This window comes from Chiroxiphia lanceolata, chromosome Z, assembly GCF_009829145.1.
Source record: "Chiroxiphia lanceolata isolate bChiLan1 chromosome Z, bChiLan1.pri, whole genome shotgun sequence".
Classification (NCBI taxonomy): Eukaryota; Metazoa; Chordata; class Aves; order Passeriformes; family Pipridae; genus Chiroxiphia; species Chiroxiphia lanceolata.
The window spans coordinates 60,145,549-60,170,805 of NC_045671.1; the positions used below are offsets into that span (position 1 = coordinate 60,145,549).

Below are 25,257 nucleotides of genomic sequence, written 5' to 3' on the forward strand. Positions count from 1 at the left end.
AACACCTCATTAGATCTCAATTAAGATGTTCTGATTTTATTCATTAGAGTGTAATAAAAGCAAAGGATCTTTTTGTGTCCTTCCTTATGGAAGAGAGATTAAATCAGTCTGAGAATCTCTGTTAGCAAAACTTTTGTCTTAGTAGGAAAAGAAACTGTTTGTAGTAAAGACATTGTCATGTGATGGCTGTGGTGTTGCTGTAAAACAACAGAAATTAAACATTTTTAAGGAAAGCCTCTGTAAATGGGGTCATTCAAGCCAGGCATTTAATTAGTGGGCAACATAGTTTGGCTTTGTTCTTTCATACTAAGAGCATGCTTGAGTCTTTCTGAGGTGTCAGGTTTCCACAGGCTGATATTTGTATATATCGTCATGTCACTTTTAAGTATTGTCATTCTTCAGACCCAGTTATTAATGACAGTTTTTTCAATCTAAATTTTCTGAGTTAATAGTTTATTAGAAAATTATGAAAAGGGAAGCCAGGGAGAGGCTCTGATGGCACCTCTCTCAGCCTTCAGACTCTAGTTCCTTAACATATATTTCTGAGGCAGTGACATGTGATGTGAAAAGACAATGCACTGTGGTGGCAGTGCTGCTTTTGTAAAATAAAACCAGTGCTTTTTGTACTTGTAGGGGAACCTTTATTGTAAAAATTCTGCATGTGGACTCTCACAGAAGAGGTAAGTTAGAGGCAAGATAGGACCCATCTTCCTCTTGCAACGTTGAACCACAAATAATCTGCTAAGCACTAGATACTGTCATGCAGGATGTTTTTCTCCCAGCTTGCCGATCAAGTTAATTTCCATTAGTCATCTGAGTCTAAGTACCGAACATGGAATGCATTTTTCCTAAACGAGACATACTCTTTGGAACAGAAACTAGAGCTACAAATTTTATGAGCGCTGAAATATCCGTGGCAGTATTTCAGTTTTCCTCTCTCGCTGAAATTCTAGTACTGGAGCTAAGAATACTGTTCAGATACATAATACAGTCAAGTCAGTAGATGAAGACTTTTCAGGACCTTAATCTAAAAGATATGTCATAATTTTGTTCTTTATTATGTGCTGTATTGTCAGTATGTTGCAGTGGCATTTGACATCACTATGAATCCTGCAATACACATTGCTATCTGGACTTCTAATTATTTGTTTATTTTTCCCTCTGCAGTTCAGATGGAGAAAATGGAACAGATGAAAAGAGAAAGGCAGGAAAATTGCCTACTGTGTTGCTGCAGACTCCCACCAGTGAAATGGAGTATTTTGATGATCGGAAAAAAGTTGATGTTGCTAGGTAATGTCAGAAATACTGTCACTTTTCCTCTGGTCGAATTATTAGAACAGTTACAACCAATTAAAAAAGCTAGACTGAGTAGCACTCAGTGCAAATAAACAGGAGTCAGCCCCACTTTCCAGGGTTGCTCTGTTACCCAACACAAGCAGTCACAGTAGTGGGAATTTAATCTTTGAGCTGGCTTAGTTTCCCTACTCTAGGAAAAAATACATTGCACTGTTTGTTGCCATTGCTAGTTACATCCCTTTCACAATCAATTTGACAGCAGTCAGACTGAGCTGCAGTTTGAGTCCTGGCCTGTTTCCAGAACACTTTCATGCTGGAATATTGATTGTCCATGGTAAAACTATGACATAAGTTTTAATTTTAGATTCTCAGTTCTATATTGCAATAGATTATTGTAATGTCTCCACAGAAACAGTCATTATTACTTTGTTGGAGAACTGGAATGCATTTTAAACTCTTCTAAAAGAAAACTAAGTAATGCTAAAATCCCGCTTGAATAGTTTGCACACAGCTTTTGCATCCTTGCATCCTTTTCACTTTGAAATTCACTGAGCAGTGAATTCAAAAGTCAGTGGTCAACCTGACATTGTGGGTTTGATCACAAGGCAAATATTTAAAAGACATCACTTAATTTCATGAAGCATCTTTGAGGAAAAGATATTTGAAGGAATATGTCATTACTTTTTTTTGCCCCGAGTCTTTCTAGTGTTACCTCTCATAACGTAATTGATTGTGTTTGATGAGGCATAGGCATGAGTTTTTTGTAACTTGTGCTTTAGATAAGCACAGAAATACATGTGCACATGTATTTCAGTGTTTTCTTCTCTGAGGAACCACCTGAGATAATACAGCCACTTCCCCTCTTATCTAAGTCAGTCCTACTATACAATCTCTTTCCAGCTGCGTCTCCATTATACTTAGGGTTTCTCTTCCTCTCACCCTTAGAGATTTTATTGTTAGTTCTGAACCTCTCAAGTTTAGACAAGTAAAGAAGACTTGTTATGCAGGATATGGTGCAGTAATAGAAACTTGTCACAGCATCACAGAATATGGTGATTTGGAAGGGACCCACAAGGATCACTGAATCCAACTTCTGGCCCTTCACAGAACCATTCCCAAGAATCACACCATGTACCAGAGAGCGCTGTCCAAACACTTCTTGAACTCTGTCAGGCTTGGTGCTGTGACTTCATCCCTGGGGAGCCTGTTTCAATGCCCAACCTGGGTGAAGAATCTTTTTCTAATATCCAAGCTAAACTTCCCCTGACACAACTTCAGGCATTCTCTCAAGTCCTATCACTGCTCACGACAGAGAAGAGATCAGTGCCTTCCCATCCTCTTCCCCTTACAAGACTGCAGTGAAGTTTCCCCTCAGACTCCTCCAGGCTGAACAAACCAAGTGATCTCAGCCACTTCTCATATGGCTTCCCCTCAAGGCCCTTCACAATCTTCATTGTCCTCACTTGGACACTCTCTAATAGCTTAATATCTTTCTTATACTGTGGTTCCCAAAACTGCACACAATATTCAAGGTGAGGCCACCCCAGTGCCGAGCAGAGGCAGGACAATCCCCTCCCTTGACTGACTGGCGATGCTTTGCCTGATGCCCCCCAGGACACAGTTGGCCCTCCTGGCTGCCAGGGCACTGCTGATTCAGATTCAACTTGCCATCAGCCAGGACCCCCAGATCCCTTTCCATGGCACTGATTTCAAGCATCTCATTCCCCAGTCTTTCTGTACACCCAGTGTTGCCCCACCTCAGTTGCAGAATCCAACACTTTCCCTTGTTGACCTTCATACAGTTGGTGATTGCCCAGCCCTCTGATTTGTCGAGGTCTCTCTGCAGGGCCTCCCTGCCTTCGAGGGAGTCAACAGCTCCTCTGAGTTTTGTCTCATCTGCAAACTTGCTTAGTATCCCTTCCAGTCCTGCATCCAAGTCATTTATGAAGTTGTTGAATAGCACAGGGCCCAAGATGGAGCCCTGTGGAACCCCACCAGTGACAGGTCACCAGTCTGATGTTACCCTGTTCACTGTTACCCTCTGTGCTTGAACCGTGAGCCAATTGCTCACCCACCACATGCTGTGTGTATCCAGCTGTGTGCTGGGCATTTTGTCCAGAAGGATCATGTGAGAGACAGTGTTGAAAGCTTTATGGAAATCCAAAAAGATTACGTCAGCTGGCTTCCCTTGATCATCTACATGAGTTACCTTGTCATAAAAGGAAATCAGGTTTGATAAGCAGGAATTTCCTCTCTTGCAACCGTGCTGGCTTTGACGAAAAACTGTGTTGTCTTTCAGGTGTTTTGCAATACCTCCCAGAATAATCTTCTCCGTAACTTTATGAGCACCTTTCTTTCCCCATTGTTATCTTTAGCACAGCATGTTCTTCAGGTCATTCAGTATAAGAGTCCTGTGATGTGTTTTTACTTCTGCTCTTCAATCTGTAACTGCAGGCATCTGAAAAAGAGCTGCCTGATTTTTATAGTGTGTTGATATGCATTTGTTCTGTGCTAAATAGCTCTCAGAGGTAATGTTCTCTTCCTGATTTATGAAACAATTATTGAACCTCTCTGTTTTTCTGAACAGTCCAAGCCATTAATTCCTCCTTTATAAAACAGACAAAACTTATTTTCCCAGCCATCCACAGAGACTTTCCTCTGTACTTGTTCTTCTCTAGAGTTGTATGATGAGTTTTTTTGTTTTCCAGTATAAATGCCTAGAGCTGTACAGGTACAGCTTCCTATACAACTGGCACTCAGAATTTGGTTTAATCTCCTCTAGGGTTGCTGGTTATCTTAATGATTTCATTATGCTACACAACACAGTTCATAGCCATCCTCTGACTTGTACATATGTGTTTCTTTTCTGTTGCACTTTCAAATGAGCTCACTTCCTGTAATACACATTCATAGCTTTCAGCACACTACCTTTCACTTTCAACTACTAAGTTTTATCTTACTTCATCATGCATTAGTAAGGAATCTGCTTAGTATTAGTATTTCACATATTGCCAAGAAACAAATTAATGTGAAGCTAACACTGTAATAGCTAATTCACTAAGTTGTAAATTGTCTCGAAATTTTTTTACTTTCTTACAAGTAAATAATTTAGAATATCTCTTCTAAATTAAAAGTCCACCTTCATAATTTAAGAATAAGATAGACTCCTCTTTATTTCTGTGTAATTCTTAATGAATTAGATAATAGTTGTTTAAAGGATTAATATGTGTCATGGAAAAGCACATCCTGTTGGTAACATACAAAGACTAATGAACTGAGGCCAGGCTTATATCAGATGCTTTTTTTAATCTTCAGGACAAAGAGCAGCACAGATAGTCCAGTCCTGTCAATGGATATCAAGAGTGACTCCAAGATTGAAAGGAAAAAACGTGCCTCAAATCAGGTAGGGCAGAGAATTTACTTGTTTGTTTACATACGTTAAAAATAAACACGTAACTACAATGAGAGGCCTTTTGTTTAGCAATATTATAGTTCATGGTTGTATAAGGGTATAGGTTTAGCAATATTATAGTTCATGGTTGTATAAGGGTATAGGTTCCTTTTGCATCAGTGTGTTAAAGTCTGGGTAAAGCAGATTATAGAGCTAATAGCCACACAGAAAAAAAATGAGGATTTATTGTAAAACAAGTGGGCAAAATGAGAAGGTATGGGGAGACCAGGAAGTGGAGCAGGTCACTTGATTGTCAGACTGTCTAATAAAGTATGTGTCTTTTGGGTGTGGGGCTTTTTGTTTTTTAGCTGAAGGCAAATGCACACTTTCATAAGCTGTTTCTAGATGTTCCCATTGATGAGCCACTGAAACAAAGTAAGTATTAATCCCTGTGTCATTGTTGGCTGTGGATCCCAGATAATGTAGTTACCCAACAACTGTGTTGCTGTACAAGAGGAACTACCTACATTTTAAAAACCTTTAACTCCAGCTGCCTAGAGCTTCAGGGCCTTCACCTACGTGCAATGGCCATTTTGATGTAATCTTGCAGATCTTAAATCTTTGCGTTTTGGTCTTGTTTGGGAATAGTAGCCCACTTTGCAATACTTAGCAGAGTAGCCTAGTGCAGTATTTTTTGGTACTGAATCTTCCTTACTAAAGACACTACTGAGACAGCACTGGTCAAGTGATTATCTTGAGTTTTTGCTGTTGATGATGCTTTGATACTTAAAAACACTAAGATGGAAAGGACATCAAATGTTTAAATACTCTGCTGTTGCCTGTGGTACTTACAACAAGGGAATTCTACACAGACATTTATAACAAATGTTTCTTAAAAGTAATGCAAGGAAGGCAGTTCATGAGTGAGAAGTGGTTTGCTCAATATCTATGCAGTAAAAGCAGTATTACTTTATGTGGGTTCTACCTCTGGTCATCTAGTTTAGACAACTGCTATAGAGCTAGAAGTTTAAAGCTAAAGCTTTTGTTAAACCCCCTTTACATTTAAGTAATATAGTTACCTAAAAGCTAGTGAAAAAGTTTATAGAAAGCTAGGTGGTAGTCTCAGAAAGGATTTTTGACTTGTAGAGACCAGTTGCATGTTACTATTCATTTCAGTCATTATTCTTCAAATATTTTGAGCCTAAACTTAGGCCTGTGACATCTTCTGAGCTTGTCAGTGTCAGTTAATCATTGAAAATTTCAAAGTTTGACAATGTTTATCAAAGTTATAAATCTAAATGTATTACGGCTTTGAAAAAAGAACAAAACAAAACCTGAATTGGCTTGGGTTGGGTTGTGATTACCTTGAAGATTATAGAGTATCTATTTGTTTCAGGCTTTACCTGTGCTCTGCAGAAAGAAATTCTGTACCAAGGAAAGTTATTCCTTTCTGAAAACTGGATTTGCTTCCATTCCAAAGTTTTTGGTAAAGACACTAAGGTTAGTAAAATCTTTATGTATGGAACAGTAATGCTATTCTTAACATTTTGTTCATCACCAGAAGTTCAAATTATTATGCAAGACTAGAATACTAATATTTCTAAGTTTTTTAAATACAGTCACTATTTAGAAGTGATGCCCAAAATTCACTCTAGAACTGGAGCACTGTTATCTTTATTAGAGATTGAGTCTCTTGCTTAAGTACTTTCTGTCTGAAAAAAAACCTGACGAAAGGAGAGGATCTGACAAGTAGCAGTGAGGGTGTTGTGAAACCTGTGTAGCACAAACTGCAAAAATGTCTCTCTTGGGGTAAGTATGTAAAAGAGGAGGAGGGGGAATAATGAAGGCTGAAGAGTATTAAGGACTCCAAGACTATAAGTTGGGGAACTGGGGAGAAGAATCAGCATGTTTTAAGGCAGTTAAAGAGGAAGAACTAAAACTGGCTTCTGACTTGGGTGGCAAAGCTCTTTGAAGCATTCTTCTATCACTCCCATTCTGCATAAATAGAGAACAGGGAAAGAAAAACAAGTTTGCAAGGTTTTTACCTGTGAGCCTGGTATGCAGAGCAGAAATGAGATGTGAACAGTTGGGAAGATCAAAATTTAGTCTTTGTGACCCACCTAAGGGAAATGTGGTGGGTCATTTACCCACTGTGGTAAATGATGTGCATATAGATAAAGACTTTGCAAAAAGATCTGTGTTCTGTTGATTTGGAGCTTTTGGAGTGATTTTGTTTACATAAGCTGCTTTGTTTTGGCTTTTATTGGGAAACAGCTCGGTTCACTTGAAGGATTTCTTTGGCTTCTTTCTTTCAGGTGCATCCCTGAACAAAGTTCCTGGTTAGATCCAGTGAACTAGATGCTGAAGTCAGTTTAGGGGTTGAGATTACCTTATTTCTCTGCTGTCAACCATTTTGATAGAATACATCTGTCTTTGAAAGGGCTTTATAAAGGTGGAATAGTTTTAAAGAACACTTAAAATTATTAATGGCACATTGTCCATTAAAATTGAAGCTGCTTTACTAGCAGCCTTCTATTCAGCATGAACAAATGTGACTAATTCCAACTGTGGAATAGCTTTGTAAATTCAAGCTAAGCTAAATGTTTACAAAATATGGTAGAACTGTACTGAATAGAAAAACCCAGAAAAAAAGAGGCAGAATAACAGTGATGTAGTACTAGGAAATTATCTTTGTCAACAGGGTTTCAAATGCAGGAATATATACATAAATATATATATGATGAAAAGTGAAAACATTTCACAAGATAAGATAGAACAGACAGTATTGTAAATGTGACTGTAGTAAGATTCCAAAGTATTCAATTCTGGGTCTTGTTTTCAGAAAACAGTGTGGGGAAAATTAAGAGTGAAGGGAATAGTCCTTATTGTTTACTTAGAGCTTTGTCCAGTTTTTAGGAATACCATCAACAAAAAAACAGGAAAATCATGAATACAATGAAAATTAATGTAGTAGGAGAGAGAGGAGGAAATCAAGCTTGATAGGAAGAAGAACATTCTTAGCAGTCAGATACACTGACAAAGTCTCCAAGATGCAAAGCCTCTATTGCTTGGAACTTGTAAAACAATTTAAGCCTGGTGATAAAACGTTTAAAGTGAGAAATAGCAGATATACATGTTCTAATAAAACTTTTTACATGAATTCTACCTGCAGAATTTTTTTATTGAAAGCTTTGGTGCAGGGAACAACTATGCAAATGAGGAACTTTGAATACACAGTGAAGACAATTGTGCGCATTCAAAAATAAGAGACTGCTTCAGCAGGATTGAATAGGCTTTGACAGACATCACTTTCTTTATGGGTAGCTGTTATTTGGCTATATGTTGGCCTTGAGTCTTTTTTGAATTTAAATATTATCTTACGTTTTTAAATTGTTTTCCAAGTTGCCTGCAGGTTAACCTTGTATTCTGAAATAATTGTTACTTGAGATATGAATAAGGTAGCGATAAAGCAGTGTTTTTACCATTTCAGTCTAATACATTAAACAATAAGTAAATGCTTAATCCCACTGAAGTACACTTTAGTCCTGATTACAGTAATGTTATCCAACAAAATAGCGTGCAGTATCATCTCTGATTCAAAGCTCTTGGAGGTGAATTGTGAACTGACACAGAAAACCTGTGAGCTGGTTTTTTTGTAGCTTGTAGCAGGATTTCTGTTCAAACAGTATTTGGCAGTCTTGTAACCAGCCTATTAATACAATAATATATTTTTTTGTTACCTGGAACAATTTTTCATTTCATGATTTTGTGTTACTGTTCTGAACAAAAGTTAACTAGAAGCTGTGCACAGAGTAACTTCATTCTCCTCTAGTAACATGTTTTTAATTCAGTTCTGTGATTGCTCTTTGAACAATCTATGGACACTTTAAACCTTGTTTCCAGATTTGTCGGGTAGTTGTGACAGTCTGTGCCAAAGGAATTTTTAACAGGATCTGTACCTTAATCATGTCTATCCAGGATTATTATATTTGCCTAACTCTCTAAGCTTTTCAGCTGAGCATCAAACCAGATATTTGTTCCTTTGCAACATGAGCTTTACAGGAAGAGCCCATGCAGAATATCTAAAGTGAAATCCTCTGAAACATTACAGATGTTAATTAAGCTAATGGGGTTGGATGTAAACACAAAGCAGGAGTAAAGATTGAGAACTTTGCAATGTAAATGTAGTCAAGCCTGGTTGGCGCACACAGAAATCAGTTTAAGTCAGAGAGTGTGTGGATATTGGGTCTTTCAATATTGCTGAAGGACAAGCTGTTTACTCACCTGCTTGTTGCAAATCTGCAACTGGTGAGAAGACTTTTGTGTTCACTCTTCAACAAGCTTCTTTTGTCTGATGTGTTCTGAAATGTTCTAAACAAAGAAGCCTAACTCTAAGACTGGTTTGTTCTGCAGGTCTACAGTGAACTAAGCCTATAGTATTGTGAGACCCAGAAGGGATCAGGAAAGGAAGACACAAGCAGAAGCCTGGATTAGCATTTCATAATAGCAGAAGTAGTTAAGTAATAGTAATAGCCTAGAACCATACCTATTCCAAATGAAATAATAGTAATCAGGGATGTAGTGGAAAAATCTCTAAGAGGGTCTGGCTTATCACAGTTGGTAGGCTGCCCCTTCTGAAAGATTTTACTCCAGATTTGTTTGCACATGTTGGGATTCGAACACTGCTTTGATCTTGTTTCAGATTAGTATACCTGTGCTGTCAGTGACACTGCTGAAGAAAACCAAAACTGCCCTTCTTGTGCCAAATGCCCTGATCATAGCGACAGTCACAGATAGGGTAAGTACTGGTAGAGGGCAATGGTATTGCACCCTACCCACTTTCTTTTTTTTTTCTACTTTTTCTTTCTCCTTACTTACCAGCAGTACTATGAAGGCATCTGGAAAGTACCAAGTGGCCACTTAAACAGCTATGGGAATTGGTCACATGTGAGCATTTAGAGTCAGAACCATCTGGTTTGTTGGGGAATGATTCTGACTTCTTCTGCCTCCTCTCTTTTGACGGGCAAGGACAGCTTTTTTCCTGTTACTAATTTCCTGTCTTTTTTTCTTTGGATCTGCAGTAAACAAAGCTATGTAGAACTTGGTGAGAAAATGAAAAAAGAACCACGGAATCTCTGTTTGCCACCTGTTCTCTATAATTTTTCATTCCCTGTTTTCCAAGATTGCTGTCATAGCATAGAGGGAACTGAAACAGCGCTGAGTCGGGAAGTGCATGCACAGAGGGTTACCTGCCTTGGCAGCTCTGACAGTCTTCTTTCATTTACTTGTATCTCTTACCTAACCAGCCATACCTTAGACACACAAAAACTGGTTGCTTACAGTGATATTCAGGAATAATAATTGCATCAGTTAGTAGGAAATGTGGTTGGCCTAAGAGCAGCTTTAGAATAAACATACTTTCGTTGCACAAATATTTTGTGGGTACAGGAGACTGTACACTAAAAGCAAGTTTTGGATTTGGGATTTTGTTTGTTTGGGGTTTTTTAGGGGGTAGATAAAACATAGCATGGAAAGTGTTTTTAAAAGAAAGAACAGATCTGGATTATACTCTGGTTCCTGCAGCAGAACATGGTAAATCTTATGTGCCTGTTGTGATTAACTTCAAGTCATAGATTTAGAAGTGCAGGTTTTTCCTGCTGTACTAAAGTTCTTGAAAGTAGGTACTTGATCTGCAAAACCACTTGTCAGTTTTATTTAAATAAAAGGAAGCTTGTAGTGTGTACCTTTCTCAAACAATTGTTGAACTTTTGTTTTTCAGTACATGTTTGTCTCCTTACTCTCCAGAGATACCACCTACAAGCTGTTAAAATCTATCTGTAGACATCTTGAGGTAAGTACTAGTGGGAGTGAGGAAGTACTAGTGGGTATGTAGCTTTGTGTTCTTTATTACTCCCTTTCTACTGTTGAATACCAGGTAGTTTCCGAGTGTGTTCCTGTTAACACTGCTGCTTTTTTCAGGATACAAGCGTAGGCAACAGTCCAAATCCCTCTTCTGCAGAAAACAGCTTCAGGGTTGATCGTCCTACAACCCTCCCCCTGGTAAATGGTTTAAAAGTTTGTTCTTTTATTGCATGGCATCTTCGATTGCAAGTACTATTTATAATCTCTTATGAAAGGAAACTGACGGAAATCATGACATCTGCTTCTCAAACTCCATGATTTTTTAACATTAGAAAACACTTGGAGCAATTAGCATAGGTGTCGTTTGAGCTGATCACATGTAGTATATATACATGCATGTGCTTTGGATTTATCCCAAGGTTTGTATGTTCTTCATATCTCTGTTTTGCAGTCAGGTTTCACTGTATTCAAAGTTACTTCATCATCTGCCATGAATAGTTTCTAAAGTGTTTCTAGAAGCACTCCTTCCTCTGTAAGCTTGTTCAGACATATGAAAGAGCTGTGTAGACTCATGTGATGACCAGAATCTAAGTCTAGTAATGCCCATCCTGGACTCTCCAGTTTGTATAACTTAACAGTCTGACTTTTACACACAGACTGAATTTCTTTACTTAAACAAAGGCAGGGGATGAGGCTTGAATTCTGTTGATCTTATGGATCTTATTTTTCTAACTTGATGTCGGCATCTTGATATCAGAGATTATTCCTGTTTAAACAGTTTTAAAGCTTTAGTTTTTGGTTCTAATTGCAGAGGGAGGTTGAAGGAAATTAGATTGGTTAGATTTAGAACAGGACTGAGCCTTTTTGTGATGTTTTTCTCCCGATCAGGATTTCAATGAAGATTATTCTGATCTGGATGGAATAGTACAGCAGCGAAGACAAGAGATGGAAGAGTCCAGCAGCACAGGCTCACAGACACCAGAGCTGGAGTGCTTCCAAGGTGAGTGGGATCATGGAGCCCCAAGAAAATGAGTATGGCTTAGCTTTCAGTTATGCTCCTGTAATCCCCTTCTGATGTGGAATCTACATTCTCCACAGTCCTGGAGAATTATGTGATTTTTGAGGTCTTCCTCAAGTCCTCAATACCTGCATTTTTGTTATTTCGTTACCCTTTGCAATCCACGTTCAGGCAGTGACTTGGTCATCAGCAGATCTCAATTGTCACTACTGCTTCCAGTTGCTTACCCATGCTAGGACAGGTACAATGTAGGAGCTGTTCCTGCTTTGAAACACAGAAGAAAAATACTTAACACTGCTGCTTGCAATCTGCTGTTGTCTCAAGTTGTTCACCTAATTAGCAGTAATGCTGTGTAGAAACTCACTACATATAAGTTAAATGAGTACAGCAGTACTTGTTTTATGTAGCCCATGCTGAATGTTACTTCATGAGTTGCCATCTTTCAAAGGATCTGGAAATATACAGGCAACATACATTATCCCTTGTTTTTATTTTGTGTTGATGCAGAATTCATATGTAAACTATTTCAAGGATACAAAAAACTGCTTTGTACCCAATGATAGAAATGCACCTTTTAAAATCATCCTCTTCCCCTACTGCTTGACTAACTTAAACTACCAGCAATTTTCCTTGACTTCATATTTCAACTTTATTAAAAATCTTACTTTTGACAGATTATCATGTCGTAGAAACACAGACTCACTTGAAAGTTTCCAAGACTGAGACCAAGTCTGTTCATTCAGATGCACATAATAAACGTGGACCTGATGGAAAAGCCCGAAACAGTCCTCGAAATGGTACGGAATCAAGGGCAGACTCCATCAGCTGGAGTTACTTGAGATAAGTTTGCATAGTTATGACAGTTCACATAATTTGGAAGATCTCTGTCTTGGTTTTCCCTCTGTTTGTATTAGCTGTTGCATGCTTCAAAACACTGTTTGTATGCTGTGGTCTGCTCCAATCAAAGTAACATTTGGTTCTTTTCCTTGTAGGCCATTCTGAAGCCTTCAGGTTCTTCCACAAAGTGAAGTCCCAGAAGCTCTTATCTCTGAACCATGTGCTTGTGTTTTACGCAGTTGTGTAAGTTAGCAATTAATACCAAGATTGTCCAAATATTAGGATTTTCTTACATTTACAGAATTGATATAATCTAAGCTTCACTGGAAAAAGGAAAATTATTGGGAATTGTGGCCTTTATACTTTTCAGAAGTGTATATATATATATATATATAAGCCTGCTGGGACTAGCCTTTTATATGCAAGGGGTCTTTTGATTCAGGAAATGTTTACAGTATTTAAGTACTTGCAAATTCATTTTTTATATCACTTAAAAAGCCGTACTCAAGGCTGAGACTTTCATAACTGTCTGAATGCCAGTGATTGTGTTCCTGAAGTGTTTCTAAGAATGATACCTTTATTATTAAACATGTACATGTAGCAATTTAAGTGGCTTTTAACATTAAATTTGTCGAGTACTACCAAAGTTTCCTTAACTGATGTACTTTATTCTTCTCTCTTGCAGTGTTTGTATATTAATATTTTCTACCTTCTACATGAGATATAAAATCAGTGTCCTGGAGGAACGTCTTATGTCCATCACATCCTTTGATTCACATATTAAGGAGTAAGATACAGTCTGTAAAACACTCACTATGGAGGTTTAAAGTCTTTTTCAAGTCTCTCTCGTGTTCATCTCTTTTCTTCAGAAACCAGTGTAATATTGTAGTGCCCATGTGGTCCTTTAGTGTTCTGTAGTTCTTTCATCTAGCCTAATCTCATCTTTTTGTTTCAGACTGTTAGTACAAATGTGATATATCGTGGTGTACTGCTGTCTTGAGAATATTTCAGATAGCTGTGGGTACTTCACTGTAAACTGCTGAAGTGCGCAGCTCCTTTCCAGAGCAGTAATCCTTGAAAATGGTGTAACTTCTGTCTTCAGTCTTGATGTAATTTGATTAGTCTAAAATAATAGAACATACTGCATAATCTTTGGGCCAGTACATCTGTCTCGTTTGTGTACCATTTTCTAAAGCTTTGGGCTGCCTATATTCTCTTTAGAAACTGATATCCTATCTTGCTAAAGTAAAAAAAACCTATACCAGAAAACCAAACCAAACCAAAATCCAGACACACCAAGGGACAACAGTTCTTTGTGTATTTGAAGGGGAAATAGGGAAAGGAACCACCGTTCCATGAATAGTTCCTTCCTGTAGCTAATCCTGGCTGTCATCTTCCCCCGTGGTTAGTCTGTTTGTTTGTTTTGTTGTTGTTTTGTCTCCGTGTTTCATAGATAGAAAATATGCAAAGATTAAATGGAGAGGCAGTACAGAGGCATGTGTTTTCCACAGTAGTTTGCCACCAGAACTTGTGTCGGCTTCTTGCACCTGTCATAGGACAGAAGGCAGTTAACTGGATACTGCTGAAAATACTAATCAGTTTATTGAGCTTTGAATTAGCTCTTCTCCCCTTCTTATAACAGATTTTTACCTGAGCTACTCTGAAAAACATGACTTCAAAAGTCATTTGTAAAGTCAGTGCAAAACCTGTAGCCACATGCAGCATGAATGGGAATGCTGACAGCTGGAGAAGCACCTTATGAAAAAAGAGAGGGAAAATAAAATTCAAGACAGAGCTGACTCAGGCATCGTGGAACTGTCTGCAAAGTGTTTTAAACCTATACCAAGCTCCTAAATAAGTGTACTTTTTAATTCAGCTTTCTTTGATGACCCATCCATGAAAAATCATGTCGCTCTGACATTACACTTTTGGTCATATCGAACAATGACTGACCTGCTTATGATCCAACTGCTTTCAGCTGTCATCTGTGGAAAGCTGTAGGACTTGAGTGCATGTGTGAGAAGACAGAGCTAAGTTCTTCATAAAAAAGGGATAGGAAGGAAACGGTTCTCTATCTTAAAGGGCTTTGTATTTATATGTTACCAACAATGCAAGGAGCGGGGTAAACCTGCCTCACATAGTAGGTGATGTCAAAAGCCTTTTTCTCACTTGTGGCATATTTTTATTAACAGAATGCTGTGTCACTCTTCAGAAACTCAAGACAGTCCTGTTTCTAGTGTTCTAATCCCAAAGAGTAAAAGATACAGGAAGGAAGATCTAATGTGCACTTCTACATTCTCAGGGGGGTGGGCTTTTTGGTTTCCTCCAAGTCACAGGATGTGGAACTTATGCACCTTTTCAGTGGAAATAGCAGTAAAGTTTTACATCAAAACTTCTGGAGGAGGAGACCACATAAAGAAGTGACTTAGTACTTTGTTTGTGTTAATAAGTACAGTTCACAGTGTTACCACTGTGTTGCCTTCTGTAGGTGAATCCCAGTTCTGTTTTCCTCTTTTTTTTGAGTCTGTCACACTTACTTTTTCATTCCGTTTGACAGAAATTCAGTGCACCAAGGTTTGGAATCTCATCTGCAAATTAATGCTGATGCCCTTTGTGATGAGTTAACTGCCAATCTTGTGAAATTGGAAAAGGTAACATCCTATGATATAATCAAATGCTGATAGACTAATCAGGTTCTTGCTATGTTTATATGATCTGTTATTTTGAAAAGTGTCAAGTTACCTCCAGGTTTGATACCAAAAGCTGACACATTTTCTTAGACAAAGGACTGGTTTTTGAACTACAAATTAACCCAAGTATAATATTGGTATGTGTAGAAATTTTGCCTTGACCTGATGCTTATAACTAGGAATACTGTCCCTGAAGTGGACACTTCAGGAGTGATTATTACATGTGGTGATCTCAGTTCTTCTTTTAATATATCAGGGCTAAGGATTTTGAACTTAACTTTTGTGGCTGTTTGATGAATTTTCCTGTTTGGGGCGCTTTTTTGAGTTTTGCTTTTTTGATTAAGAAAAACAATACTGACTTTCATATAACTGCAAAACTAAATGAATTTGATGACTTAAATTGAAAACTATACATAACAAGAGGGTGTGCACACCTTATTTCCACTTCAGGTGTTGTGGTGTGCTAGCTTTGGCCAGCAATCAGATGCCCACCCAGCCACTCTCTTACTCCCCTTTCTTAGTGGGGTGGGGGGAGAAAATAGGAGGAGAAAGCTCGTGGGTCAAAATAAGGGCAGAGAGACTGCTTACAAGTTACCATTGCAGTCAAAACATATTCGACTTCGGGGAAATCAATTTAAAGTAGTACTAAGTTAAAATAGATTTGAGTATTCATAAACAAGGACAACCAATAGAACACCTATCCTCTCCCTTGTGCCAGGCTTAACTTGATTCCTTTGCTGCTGACTCCTAACCCACATGGGGCTAGTGGGGGGATCACATTCAGTGCATAACTATTTTCCCTCTTCTTCTCTTTTCTTCACCTATTTTCCCCCTGCTGCAGTGCAAGCTCCTCCAAGAGCCCCAGTTCTCAGGAAATGCATGCTTTGGCATGGATTCTCCATGGGCTGCGGTGTGGACATCTCTGCCATGAAGCACCTCCTCCCCCACCTCCTTCTCAGAGTTTGGGGTTTCTTTTGCTGTTTCCCATCCTCTTACTCTCCTTCTGTCTCTGTATGGTGTTTTTTCACCTTTCTAAAATACTTTACCAGATGCTCCACCACCATCATGGCTGGGTTGATGCGGTGGGTCCATCGGAGGCTGCTGAAATGGCTGTGTCTAGCATGAGGCAGCCCCTGATTCTTTCTCACAGCTGCTGCCCCTGCAGAGCTCGTCCCACCCTGCCCCCAAACGCTGATAAATGCATCCAGTACAGGTATATGAAATGTTGCGTGTTGGGAACACATACGAAGGCCAAGAATGACAAAAGTACTGGTGGAACAAAACCAAAAGTTACTTGAATTCCTATGTGCTTAAGTCACATGGGATATTTTTGCCTCTGTTTCTAAAACTGAGTCTGTGCCAAGATCTTTCAACACCTTTTTTCCCCAAACCAAGTTTCTCGAACAGCATAAAGCTGAGATTATATAGTATCACCTCTGTGGCACAGATTTTAGAAATACTGCCAAAAAGGAGTTTCTTCCCCACATCTTTGACCCCTTGTCGGTGGAAATCTAGAGTAATGCTACCATTACCCCTCTCTGTGCTCTGAATAATAACAGTGTGAGTACAAGGGGAAAATGCTTTCCAGATGGTTACCAGATAGAATCTTTAGCCAAATTAGGTCATTTAAGAGGTTACTGCTTTCTAGCTGTCTGGGACAGGCTGGCAAGATGGTTCATGGGAGGCCTTATTTCAGTGGGAAGCCAGCCAGCCAGCCCTTTGCAACAGGGCTAGACACTTTCCCATTCCCTTATATAGTCTCTGCTTGGAGACACAGTAATAGGCAGCTGGATGGTTGGATCATTCAGCTGTTCCCAGAGAAGTGAACCCCCTTAAGTCATTTTTTCATTTGGTGTCTACAGGATTGGACCCTTAAAAACTTACTTGACAGCTGTTCAAGACAGTGAAGTGTTCTGCATACAAGATAAATCAGTATTGCCCACAGCTGCATAATGCCACATGCTGGTTCTCTCTAATCTAGATGAGCAGTGGTTAAAACAGAATGTTTGACCCTACTCTTTGTACTGCAAAACTGGTAGAAATCTAATAACTTTTTGTTCTCTGAGCAAAGTTACTACAGTTGCTTAACAGCTTCATATGCTTTAGTGAATAGTGGTGCAGCAGCAGAGGTGGTGTAAAAAGTTCCAGTGTAATTTGTCATCTCTCCACTTACTTCTTCTGTGAGCACAGCACTGTAAACTGGAGCACAGAGATTATCTAGATTGAAAACTAAAAATTACTTTGCAGGTAAAAGATGTTCAGTGCAAGAGTATGTTGCAATGACTTTTTCAGTGTGACCTTGTGATTTTTACAAGCTCTCCTTTATTCCTGGAGCCAAGGAACTACCAAAATTCTGCTAATTTGGCATTTAATTTTATTTAACGGATTGTTGAAATGCACCATGTGTATCAGAGGATAAAGCGTTAAATGGGGAAGGGAAAATGTGTCCTAATATTACTCATTCCCTTACACTAACTTATCTTGTTAAAAGGAAATTCATGATTGTGTTGTAACTCTTAAAAAATTAGGTACTTCTTACTGTTTCCTTTCCCCCAGAATGCCACTCTTGAAAACAGTATGCATCTGGGATAGAAATCATGAAGTAGGATTAAAAAGTGGTATCCTTGAACAGGAAGTAAAATGACTTCTCAAATAAAAGCCTGAAAGTAGCTGGGACTAAACCTTCTGTAACCAGTGACTATGAGTTACTAAGATACTGACATATCAAGTACTTGTGTGCCAGGGGATGTGACCCACTATATTCTCCCCTCTCTGCTTTTAAGGACAAGGAGATGAAAAGCGGAAAAATAGGCTGTGTAAAAATAGGTCTGTACAAATTATCCTCAAGGATGCCACTGGCTGGCATTGCCTTCAGTGTAGCTAAGAGAGGATGACCCACAATCAGTGGACAAAACCTGGCAAATGGGACACATCTCCTAGTGGTTAGAAGACCTTATTTTGCTGTGCACACATCATAGAGGAAGCTGTTACAAAACTGTTTGAATTATCCACTTAAACCATAGAGCTGTGACTTGGAAGTTTGAGGCCTTTATCAGATTTTGATCAATCTCAAAATAATTGGGTTTCTTGTCCCATTGCTTCAAGCTGGAATTTTATTTCTATCTTATTTTCTCATACCTAATGAAGGAGAGAATCTGTAGGAGAAAATTACAGGAGATACTCATAATATGAAAGCTAGGTATTGTGGTGGTCAGTTGTATCTAGGTGTTTCCTTTGATGCTAGTGCAGGAAACATTTAACAGGAATGCCATTGGTATGAATAGGTGTGACAGAATTAACATTCACAGAGAGTATATTGAAAAGCATGTCTTGATTTTATTTTTTATTTCAAATGCCGTATAACACTTTTTGTGTCCCCCGTTTCCTTCTCTTTTTCTAAGATACAGAACAACTTACAGAAACTTCTTGAAGATGGTGAATGAAACATCATTGTTCTTGGACTGCTTCAAACCTCATTCTTCTGTGGTGACAAACAGTTCCAAAGGAGCTCTGCTGGCCGGAGTTCAAGCTTCTTTATTTTCAGTCCAAGCCAAGCTTAAACTACTGTAAAGCTCATGTCATAATGCAAAAAGTCAGTTTATTCTTGAACATATATCTATATGTTTTGAAAACATACATGGTTTGATCTACATGCATCTATGTGTTTTAAAAATATGGGGATTTTTCTTTCTCTTTTGTGTGTGAATTAGTGGACTTTATAGCTTGCTTGATTCTAGACTTGCTTACACCAGTGCAAACCTGGTCCATATCCTTTTACCTCAACATTTGCTTTATGCCTGTTGTCATACAAATGTAAATGTGAAGAATTTCAGTCATGACTCGTGCTGAAGTGCTGTGTGAATGAGCAGGTATCTGTTTTAGCTTTGGTTATGGAACGGTGCTGTGCTCTTCATTTTTACTTACTTCTTTGCACCCTGACATCCCAAAGATCAGAAAATAGATGCCTCTGCATTTGGGTATGCAAAGTCCTGAATGTTTGAGGCGTGCTCAGTTCTCAGGTCCTGTAAAAAGGCTCAATTCCACCTTCTGTGACATTGTATCACCACTGAGGGTAAGGTCTGTTTCTACTGAGCATTCAGTTTCTATTGGAGTAAAGCTTGAAATCTGTATGGACTTGCCAACTTACAATCTAGTTGTTTATGAATGGCAGAATGGGTGTGACACACCTGCACAATTTAGAAAAGCCACTTGGGTTTTTTTGTCCACTCATGTTGTCTCTGTCCTTTACGTTAGTTGGTGTGAAGACCTCAGTCAGCTTTCCTTGGAGTTGAATGGGGTTTTGGTTGGCTGAGCAAGTGCAATTTATACTCCAGTTAGTGGAAATCTAGCCTTGGTATGTGACTCCAGGGACTGGATATTTACACATAATAGGGACTGGCAAATTAATGGTGCAGCAATATAAACAATCAGTAGAGTGAATGAAAAAGTGGGCACCTGCTTTGTTTTATCACATACTGTTTTTTCAGAGTGCCTAAGATGGGGATTTTTAGCTTTCTGATTCACCAAGCAGGCTCATTAGTTTTTAAAAGCAATATTTAGGATAATAACAACTACTATCTGTAAAGTAACAGTATTGTTTGTAATATGCTATGCATTTTATAACCATTTCTGTGAAATGTACCTACTATGTTTAAATAAACTTTTTTAAAGCAAGCGACTTGACTGTAATTTGAAAGAACCCAATTCCATCCATCAGTTTTAGTCAAAGGTCATAATTATGAGGCTTATACCTCACAGTACAAAGTTTGTGCAAAACCCAGTACACAACAAAAAGGGTTAGGAACTGTATCCTGCTACTGTCTTTGCTCAATTGTACATGAGATCTTCCCAGACTGCAATAAGAACACTACAAGCAAATTTGGCCCCCACAGTTTTGAGGAAATTTTAATAACTTTCTCAAGGTCCTCAGGCTTCCTCCTTGAAGGATATTGGATGAGTATTGGCATGCTTAGGCAGCTTAGAGAGCCCTGTGTGCTCTAACATGGCTGCCTGGCTCAAGATTCCACCAGAGCACAGTATGTAAGAAATCTGTGATATTTGACTGTTCTCCCTATTGAAGCCTTTGCTTCCTCAACTATCATGGCTTTATTGGAAAAATCAGTTTCACAAGAAAAGTGTTGAAATAAGTAGGTTTATTTTTTTCCTTCTTTTTCTATCCTTATCCCTACTCTCTGCTACAGTTACATAGCTTATGTAATGTTTTGGACTCTGACCTCACTCTCTACCTTCTCTACTTCTCTCCATTGAATTCTGTATCAGTAACAGAAGTCTGTAGCTCTGTATGGTTGAAAAACTGATGCCACAAGTCACCTTTGTCAAAGGAACTATAAGAAAACTTGATTATATCCAGCAGCTGAACTGAGTTAGCCAGTTACTCCATTATGTTGGAAACTGTGCTTTGCTATAGGAGAACAAGGAGAGATATAATATTTGGCATGTGCCTATGTATATCAGGCAGGCTAACTCCTTATCATTAGCCATAAGTGAACAAAATAATTACTGGAGGGAATGAGTAATCAGAGGTGGAAGTGTGCCCTTTAGCCTGTTACTGCAGCACGCCAGGGGAGGTGAGTCTGGACAAAGGTGTAATGGTGTCCTTCAAACAGAGGAAAACAAACTAAGCTCCAGAGAAAGAATTGTCTTGAGACTTGGAGGTCATGTGAGCTCACTGATGCAATTCAGTGTGGCTGCTTCTTGCCCTTCTGTTGCTACCCTCACCCTCCTTTTGCTGGAGAGAGGAGAAGGATGTCCTCGGGGAATGTCACCCTTTTCAGATGTCGGTGTGCAGTTGGGCAGTGAGAAGTACTGAGGTACTTCAAACGGAGCGCATGCAAGACCCTGCACGGACAAAGTTTGCAAGCAAGTGGAGTGATTTAAATCCTGTGATTCAATCTTACACATAGAGAGGAGGGGGTTTGCCCCAGTCGTGTTTGAGAGGAAAGTACCAGCAATGATAAGCAAGGAAAATCTACTTCCTGTGAGGCTGGGAGTCTGTTAAAGAGTAGGGGGACTTCTCCTACCATCTGTGGTAGTGCATACAAAGGCTACAAGGAGGGCTTTTGCCTTTTGGCAAAAGTGCAAGTTTGCAGAAAGAGGAAAGATGTGTGATTTCAGGGAAGTCAGAAATCCACACAAAATGCTTAGCACACACTCCTAATAATGAGCATTCGTAATTTGCTTCATAGGCTGCATAGAAATCTGCTTTAAAAAGCCAACTTTAAAAATTCTTCCATGTTCATTTTTCCAATTTTGTCTGTTTGTTGTCCTTCACAGCATAGAGGCTAGAAAAACAGCTGAGTTCCACCAGCCTTGAAGGACCTAATAAGAGTACCAGGTTCTGGGAAGATACTTTGAAATTGCAGATAAAAGGCAAGAGGGGCACATCACTAATGTTTTCTCTAGTAGTGGTTGGTGACCCACTATTTTTTTCTCAACAGTCTTAGCCCAACCTTCTTCAGTTCATAAGAATGCATCTTGTAAGGGAGAAGAGGCAAAGTAAACACTGCTTGATTTTCTTTCTTAGAAAACAATTTTGAGGAAACTCCAAAGACACTTCAGTGCTTGTCAGCAGGAGCCATAGACAATACCTGACTTGCCGGCAAGTGGACTTTAAAAGGAACTCCTGGCCTGCCGAGAGTAATTTAAAGTGTTTTTCTCCACTCCACTGGTGTGAACATATACCAAATTGCTGATAGTTGCTGGGCAGAGGGGAAGGGATGACAGAAGAGAACAGGGAAGTATATTATAGGCATGACTTTTTGATCTTTTGGAATTCCTCTTATCTTCAGGTGGCTGTCAATGGAAAGAGTCCTCCTTTCCATTTCTCCCCTCTTCCAGATTCACGGTTGCCACTTGCTTGTGCATTTTTCACAGGTAGCAAAAAGGAGACAAAAAAAGTAATGTGCATTTGGAGAGGCTGGTTGGGTTGAGGGGTTGTTGAATTAGTTTTCTGCCAAATCATGTGCCAGACATGTATCAAGTTTAGGATACTGTTGGTGTGAAGGATGCAGCTAGCACTCTAAGAGAGAAGTATTATAAAGCCCCCCTCTCAGCAGAACATGAAAGGTAGTAACTCCCATTAGTATTTGCAGGAAAGACAAACAGTTTTGTGAGTGGTTTTGTGTGGGCTTATTTAATACTATTAACTGCTTTCACATGAACCTTCAAACAGGTGTGTAGTAATGCTTTCTGCTTCCTGCTGCACCCACACTTTCATTTCCATGTTTCCACCTAATAGTCAGCTGACAAATGCTAAATAAATCTCCGTGTTGGTGTTATCCAGGCCTTGGCAGGCTATTGCTCAGCTGGTTCGGCTGCAACTGCTAGTGAGGTGTTATTCCCAGGTACAGAGGACATTTTGCATTTACAGCACAGGTGTGATATGCAGTAATGATCATGGAAAAGCTGGCTATTTAAACAGAAAACTGAGCAAACAGTTCCTTTTGCGCTCTGTGCCTCTGTATGCCTCTATAAACAGCAGAGGAATAATGTCGTTTGAAAGCATTTTACCGGCACCTGCTTTCAGTTTGCCTGGTGAGACTATCTGAGTCTGACAGGCAAATTTGCTCAGGAGGGAAAATTGACTAATCTCGTTTGACACTTCTGTGTTTATAGTTTGAACCCAGTGGAGCTTTCTACTAAACATGGTTGTGTATAATGAGACTTTACAAAAGGGACGGGGGTTTTTTGCTTTCTTGGGTTTTGAAATCAGTGTAATACCACTTTATGGTTGTAGAGCCTCTTGATATCCTATTGGTCACCAAACAGCCATAACAAAATATATGCCAGTAAATTTCACTTAATTGTCCCTTGAGTTGCTACTCCCTGTTTGTCAGTAGCCATCCTGTATTTTAACAAAAAATCAGTCAAATCCATGCAATAAAACAATGTGCAATATACATGAACTCCACAGCACTTAAGAGAGTTTATTCCCTGAGCTTCATGCAATGTCATGATCACTGTCACTATTGCTGTCCAAAATACAGGCATTTCACTGATACTTACATAAAGGTTTTTTTCTGACCTTCTGTTTTTCTTCCTGGTGACATCTACTGAACCTCAAGTTTCCTTTTAGTCAAAATACCCATCAAGACTGTGCCTACTCAGATTAAGTCTAAGATTATTTGATGATGAGGCCTCTATCCTGTGCTTAGGAAACCCTGACTACACCTGCTATTGGTAGGACCCTCAAAGGGGGTGATCCCCAGAAATAACTAATGAGAAATATGCTCTGAGAGAATACCAGCAGGGTTAGTATGATAATCAGGAGGTTTTGTCTTTCTTCTGCACCTGGTTTCATATCATAATTTACAAACAAGGGGTCAGACTGCAGCATTTTACCAAGCAGACTTTGAGCACGAATTCAAGGTATGCCAGAAAAGCCTTTGCCACGATTGTGGAAGTATATATACAGAACTATAAGAATATTCCAGATACCCCCTATTAAGTCACAAATGCTTTGCATTAATCACTTTACCTATTTTCACCACTATGGGCAGCATTTGTGCCAAAAAATCTTCACCTTCTTGCAAGGCCGAGAGTGTAACTGTAGGTGTAAGGAGTAACCACCCTGAGTTGGATGTCTGTTCACTAAATAAACTGTACCAAAAAACATGGAAATTAGCTCTTGAAGATAATTATCCCAAAAATTACTGCCCATATGCATTTCATACGGACTAGGCTCCCTAGCTGCCAGCCTCTGTGAATTCAGTCTAGATAACTCTTCCCCTCACTGTTTTTTTCCTTTTGTTTGTTGTGTGTAGAGCCTGTGCCAATATACTGTATTGTCTATGTGACCTTCTTACCTTGCCAATTTCTGTACTGAGTTCATTTGGAAACTGCTTAGAAGTTCATTATGTTCTTAGAGTTGAAAAGGTATCTTTCAGGCTTTACATAACCAACAGCAAGCTCATGTCATGATGATGTAGTAGCTGCATCCTGTTATGGAGTTGTGACATTCTACATTAGGCTTCATAACAAGGATTTATTAATCTTTGGCAATGCAGGTAGTTTGGACTGTACCATAAAGGCCTCTTCAACTGCTGTTCTCACATAATGGTATTGATAAGTAATTTTCCACTGACTAGGCATTTTAGCTGTGCTTAGCAGGAGATTAAAGGAAAATCATTCCAATGTGCTGCCAAGTACAAAATTAAAAACCAGCTCTTCACACTGTCTTCAAATAGATGGATAAGGGTTCCCTTCAAGAAGAAAAGGTAATGAGTAACTTAATTAAAACCTTACATGCTGAACCTGGCACACAGGGCAAATATAGCTCTGAATCCTTCCCACACTTAAGGCTTGCTATCGTGGCAATGTGCACACATGGGCACCTTCTGGAGCAGGAGCAAGGTGGGAAGAAAGTCAGCTTGTATTAACAGCTGTTTCCATGATGTATGTAATGAACTATGAACCTTCTTTCACTAATGAATCATGAAAAATAAATGCCTTGACCCTGACTTACGGTAGTAGCGTGAAGAGATGTCCTTTGGTGTTTTTCCCAGAAACTGTTCTAAGCAATGCCACTAACAGCACACATGAAAAAACCAATATAATCTACCTTAGCTGATTTGGAAATGGTCATGCTTCTAAAGACTCTGATCAACAGTAATGCCTATAAGGAAGAACGTTGCTGAGTGAAAAAGCAAGTGACAAACTTCTTGATTTTAAGAACACATCTGACACACTTCTCTTCCAAGTCCCTTCATACATTTCTGGTTCTGAAATCACTCTTTGACCATCACAGTAACTCCTATCACAAAAACTTGAACTAATGGAAGTACAGGATTTGGATTAGGTTTAGGACTAAAGAAATGAGAGTGCTTAGAGTTGGTTATTGAGAGCTCCAGTACTTAGTTACTCCCTTCTTCTGCTTACAGAGTATCCTCTGCTTCTATTTCCCATCTTGTTCTATGAGATGTGTGCTGGATCCAGAAGCTAATCTGGTAAATAGTAACCCATCCAAAAATAGTTTTCCAGCAGAGATGTTGATAAGAGTCTGTAAGACAGCCCAGTATCAAATGCAGGCCTGTTGAGCAATGCCTGAAATAATGTTTTAGGACTTTTGCTGACATTACTACCTTTTTTCCCTCTTTGTATGCCAACATTGGAAACTGCAAGAATATTCGGGGGCAATTTCTCTG

General features: G+C 39.1%; 1 protein-coding gene across 2 annotated transcripts in view; it reads left to right on the forward strand.

The window, feature by feature from the left end:
- GRAMD2B (GRAM domain containing 2B) overlaps nucleotides 1–19,764 on the forward strand; it is a 43,675-nt gene extending 23,911 nt beyond the window's left edge. The window contains exons 2-14 of one of the 2 annotated variants that reach the window (XM_032676106.1): nucleotides 1,168–1,290; nucleotides 4,612–4,699; nucleotides 5,056–5,122; nucleotides 6,084–6,187; nucleotides 9,390–9,485; nucleotides 10,467–10,538; nucleotides 10,667–10,747; nucleotides 11,438–11,549; nucleotides 12,242–12,364; nucleotides 12,560–12,647; nucleotides 13,090–13,191; nucleotides 14,962–15,055; nucleotides 18,496–19,764. In XM_032676106.1, coding sequence (XP_032531997.1) covers nucleotides 1,168–1,290; nucleotides 4,612–4,699; nucleotides 5,056–5,122; nucleotides 6,084–6,187; nucleotides 9,390–9,485; nucleotides 10,467–10,538; nucleotides 10,667–10,747; nucleotides 11,438–11,549; nucleotides 12,242–12,364; nucleotides 12,560–12,647; nucleotides 13,090–13,191; nucleotides 14,962–15,055; nucleotides 18,496–18,537 — 1,192 coding nt within the window. In that variant the 3' untranslated portion in view covers nucleotides 18,538–19,764. The remainder of the gene's footprint in view (nucleotides 1–1,167; nucleotides 1,291–4,611; nucleotides 4,700–5,055; nucleotides 5,123–6,083; nucleotides 6,188–9,389; nucleotides 9,486–10,466; nucleotides 10,539–10,666; nucleotides 10,748–11,437; nucleotides 11,550–12,241; nucleotides 12,365–12,559; nucleotides 12,648–13,089; nucleotides 13,192–14,961; nucleotides 15,056–18,495) is intronic. The other variant, XM_032676107.1, reaches the window with a different exon arrangement.
- The last annotated feature ends 5,493 nt before the right edge of the window (nucleotides 19,765–25,257 follow it).